The sequence below is a fragment of the Miscanthus floridulus genome, chromosome 8 (assembly GCF_019320115.1).
Source record: "Miscanthus floridulus cultivar M001 chromosome 8, ASM1932011v1, whole genome shotgun sequence".
NCBI lineage: Eukaryota > Viridiplantae > Streptophyta > Magnoliopsida > Poales > Poaceae > Miscanthus > Miscanthus floridulus.
Window position 1 is genome coordinate 58,275,058 of NC_089587.1, and position 4,651 is coordinate 58,279,708.

The 4,651-nt window shown below is 47.0% G+C and overlaps 1 protein-coding gene across 2 annotated transcripts; it reads right to left on the reverse strand.

Moving 5' to 3' along the window:
- Nucleotides 1–1,278: 1,278 nt before the first annotated feature.
- Nucleotides 1,279–3,079, reverse strand: LOC136472202 (AT-hook motif nuclear-localized protein 23-like). 2 transcript variants are annotated; one of them, XM_066469935.1, is made up of 2 exons: nt 2,616–3,079; nt 1,279–2,522 (listed from the first exon to the last, which is right to left on the reverse strand). In XM_066469935.1, the coding sequence occupies exon 2, from the start codon at nt 2,520–2,522 to the stop codon at nt 1,626–1,628; it is 897 nt and encodes a 298-aa protein (XP_066326032.1). In that variant the 5' UTR covers nt 2,616–3,079; the 3' UTR covers nt 1,279–1,625. The 2 variants fall into 2 exon arrangements, with proteins under 2 accessions (XP_066326032.1, XP_066326031.1); XM_066469934.1 differs by having other exon boundaries at nt 1,279–2,526.
- Between the last annotated feature and the right edge of the window lie 1,572 nt (nt 3,080–4,651).

A 4,651-nucleotide genomic window follows, 5' to 3' on the forward strand; every position in this document is an offset into this window, starting at 1 on the left:
GAAAAAATGCACTCGACAAAGACGCATTTTGCCGAGTGCCGAAAAATGGCACTCGGCAAAATACATCTTTGCCGAGTGAAAAAAAAAACACTCGGCAAAGCCATCTTTGCCGAGTGCCGAAAAAAACACTCGGCAAAGCTGTCTTTGCCGAGTGCCCGATAAAATACACTCGGCAAAGCTTCCGGCACTCGGCAAAGTGCCGGTTTCCGGTAGTGGTTACCACTAATTTTGAAGCTATGTGTACAATTCAGGTGAATAGCTAAATTTATAGATGGGATATAGTGGGATATACTACGTACATTTGCATATATATGTTCCTAGTTGTATTCTTTCTTGTATCTTAGATCATTTCCAGTATGATTTGGGCATAGCACACCTACAAGTTTACGCTAGTTCTAGTTTTCAGTGCAGGAACTTCAAAAGTCATGCATAGTTGAGTAATCACTAGCAAGAACTCTGCAAATTCGTTCATGGATATATAAACTCCAAGTAGCACCTTCGTTATTTACAGATTAGAGTTTATCGTACCTGTTCCCCGGGCTATAACTTTGTTGAGAGTAATAAAATTAAATTACCTCAACACATTCTTTAACAATTGTCTTTTTACTATATGTAGTGCTTTGAACTCAAATCATTTTGGTTTCTTTAGTTAATAATCTAGCTCCTGTACCCTATCTTTCTCTTTTGAGCAAGAAAAATAAGCAATGGTCTCACCCAATCTAAGGAAATAAAAGATTGAGTCAACTAAACATAACATATTTCTCTTCCTTCTTGCATGTACTTAGTTTCATTATTCCCTCAGTAGAATTTATGGGGATTCCCAAACTCCAAAAAAATCAACCGATCCCTTCCTCCAGTGATGTACCCAAGTTATCATAGTTAATATGCGAAAAGTTGAGAAAGAGTAAGGAGCTGAGGATACATAGCTTGTACTTTGCGCAATGCTTGTAATACCGTACTTGTAGAATTGCAGAAAGCTGGTAGCTATATAAGAAACAGTAAAATTCTACACGCAAGCAAAATAAAGAAACAAACTGATGTCCAGTATATACGAAAAGTTATTTGGATCCTTTTCAAGAAAAAAAAAACATGCAAACCAGCAAGCAACATGAACCAATAAGTAGTATTGAACTTTTGAAATATAGGAAAAGAAAAACAAATGAACAAACAAACAAACAAACAAAGAGATCAGCACTTGATCTTTGCAAACAAAAGCGGAGCGCAACCGACAGACAACACAACAAAGCTGTGGTTTCCCACCGCCATACAAGAATTTATGTATCCTGTAATAACATTGTTATTGGTACTAAAGTTACCTTGAACATTTGACTCCGGGACATAAACAAAAACAAAATTTGATCAATTTATGAGTGCATGTCCTCACAACACATAGTTCAAATTAACAGCGACACTCAACTGATCAAGAATTAACACAAAAGTCCCATACAGGTTAACATAAAAAACATCAGAGAGAGATAGAGATCACAACAATGGCGGCACATGAGAGAGAACAAGGGAATGAAGCGGAAGACAGACAGAGAGAAAGAGATGCTACTTGGTTGTTTTACACGTAGTAGTCCACGTCCTCGCGCGCGTGCACTTTGCCGATAGATCGATGGGATCCGTCAAGAGAAGGGCGGCCTCCCGACACCGCCGCCAGGGGCGCCAGCCGGCCAGCCGGCGTGGCCTTCCATCGGCATTGGCGGCATCCCCATCGGCAGGTTGAAGTTGAAGAAGGGAAGCCCGCCAGCGGCCGCCGCGGCCGCGAGGTCAAACGGCACACCGGGCTGCTGCTGGTCGCCCCCCGCAAGCGGTGGAGGGGCCACCTCGTCGCCGTCCTCGAGCGGCAGCCTCTCGTAGGCGACGTTGCTGAACGACGCGGCCACGACGACGACGGGGCCCGCGGCGATGAGCGCGCCAGCCACGCTACCACCGACGACCTGCCCCTGGCCCCCCGCCAGGAAGGCCGCGAGGCTGGTGGCCCCCGGCGGGGCCGGGGGCGGGAGGAAGGAGCCAGCGAGGGAGAGTATCTCGAACCTGCCGTGGAGCGTGGCGACGGCCGGCGAGGCCGGGCCGGTCTGGGACGACTGCGGCTGGCGCAGCGTGACGTTGGCGACGGTCCCGGCCGCCGAGAGCACGCAGACGCCGCGCTGCCGACGGCGTGCGTAGGCGGTGAGCGCCTCGAAGACGTCGCAGCCGGCGGCGACCTCGAGGATGTGGGCGCGGAGCGCGTTGGCGCTCTCCCTGGTGATGATCACGGGCGGCTTGGGCTTGTTCTTGGAGCCCGGCGGGCGGCCGCGCGGGCGGCGGGCGACGACCTCCCCGCCGCCGATGCCGGCGCCTCCGGCGGTGCTGGGCGTACCCCCACCGCCGCCCGATCCCGGCGACAGCGAGTCCTGGCCATCGTCGGAGCCGCCCCCCGCGCCGCCGCCGTCTTCGTGGTGGAGGTGGAGGGGCGCCTGGTGGTGCTGCTGCCCGTGCTGGTGCAGGTAGGAGCTGGTGCCCAAATCCAGGCCTGCCATCTTTCTAGGGTAGGAGAAGAGCTAATTATAAGTTGAGTAAGGAGTATAGTAGCAAATAAGTCGCAAGTAAAAATAATGGCTACATAACAGTACCGATAATATTAATAATTGGCGGCGCGCGAGAAGAAGTAGTGGTGGTGATGAAAATAGTAGACGGCGAGCAAGGGCCAAGGAGAGGATGAATTTCTTTAGGGTTTGTGTGGTGCTTGTTTTCTTGGAGGGGAGTAAAGAATGGTTTCTGGGATGTGTGGGCGGAGACGAAAAGGGAGCTACAGCTGAAGCTGCTGCCGCTCTCTCTGCTTGGGGTTTCTTTTAATTTCTCTCTCTGCTTTGTTAATTTATCCTGCTGCTTGCTTGCTGATGGTGGTGCTTATTGTTCATGTGGATCGGGATGGATTATATTTTGGGAGGGGAAAGCAGCTTGCTGGATGAGTGAGTGGGACGGAGAGGAGAAAAGGGCCGCGGCCAGAGATGGATGGGAGGTGCAGGACGAAGGAGAGAGGAGAGGAGGTCGTCGATGCTGGACTGGAATGGAACCCCAAACCCAATGGGGGCAAGAGAGAGAGAGAGAGAGAGACGACAGAAGGGGGAAGGAGGAAGGTGAGAGGAAGTGATGCATGGCAAAAGAAGGCGAGAAAGGGATAGGTTAGTGCTGGTCATTGGAGTTGATGGAAGGAAGAAAGAAATATAATACAGGAGCTAGAGAGAGAGAGAGAGGAGGGTGATGGGGCAAGATGCATGCATGGCCGGCTAGTATGTGACATGCAATGACATGTGGGGTCCAGCCCTCTCTGGGGCCCATGTGTCTGTGACTCCCGTGCTACCCATTGAAGTGACGTATTTAGGAGCGTGCTTTGCTTGCTTTAATTTCCTTGAGAGAGAAGGTTGCATTGATACAACTTAGCGTTGATGCTTATGCACGCAAGTGAGGGATTAGTTTATTGTATTAGTTGGGGCAAGTTGGGGATTATTATATTAGCCCTAGGCCAAAGTGGTGACATTGGGTGTGTGTGTGTGCATTGAGACAATTTTCGGTTTAAGTGGGGGGCATGTGGGACAGCACACGTAGTACATGGGTGGCTTGAATGAATTATTCCAAAGTGCCACACCTGTCTAGCTAGAGTCCAGCTTGGAATATGGCTGGTCTGGTCTTGGGCTACTACCCATCTCCATGATTTGGTGCCAATTAGAAGAGATCATTAGGTTAGGGTTAGGGTTAGGGTTCCCTAGATATATAGTAGGCCATATTCATATACATGCATTGCTGTTTTCTCGCTGGTTATTAGTGGAGGATGCGGCCAAGAAAATAATACATGCACTTTGACCAGCACAGTAGTAGATGTTGTAGTAGTGTGCCAGCAGCACCCTATATAGATCCATATATATGATTATCTCTGCCGCCATTGCTTTTGCCATGCAGATAGTGGAACATAACTTTGCTAGAATGAAGTCTATATATGTATATATGTAGATGGCCCGTTCGGCTTACCTTATATTCGACTTGTTCGGCTTCTTTTTTCAGCCGGAACAATGTTTTCTCTCACAACAATTCAGCCAGAACAATATTTTTCAGTCAATTTCAGCCAAAATTCTACCAGCCAGAACAATGTCCCCTCTTTAATTTGATTGAGCAAATAAAGTCTAAAACTGGCCTAGCTAGATAGGGGCTTTTAGCACAGTATGAGTTTGCTATTTTTCAGTGAAACATATATGTGTGGAGCTTATTAATTCTCTAATTAAATTTTGAAACATGAATAGTAGTTTATCTGTAGTGCATTAAACAAGTCAGCTAGCCATGACAGGACTGTTCTCACATATATATATAGGGTAAGGCTATTCTATAGCTGGCCATAGAATAACTTATTCTATAGTCATCTTGATTTACGATAATATTTGTACAATAATGTTATAGTAAATCACTTAGTAAGGAGTTATTGTAATCTCGTAAATTAGCACGGTAATTATCGTAACTCAAAGTGGCCACAGAATAAGTTATTATATAGCTAGCTACAGAACAGTAGTTATATTCAGTAGCCAGCTACAAAATAAGTTATTCTATAGCCACCTCCATTTACGATAATTTTATATACTAATTTACGATAATGTCAATACATATTTACGATAGTTGG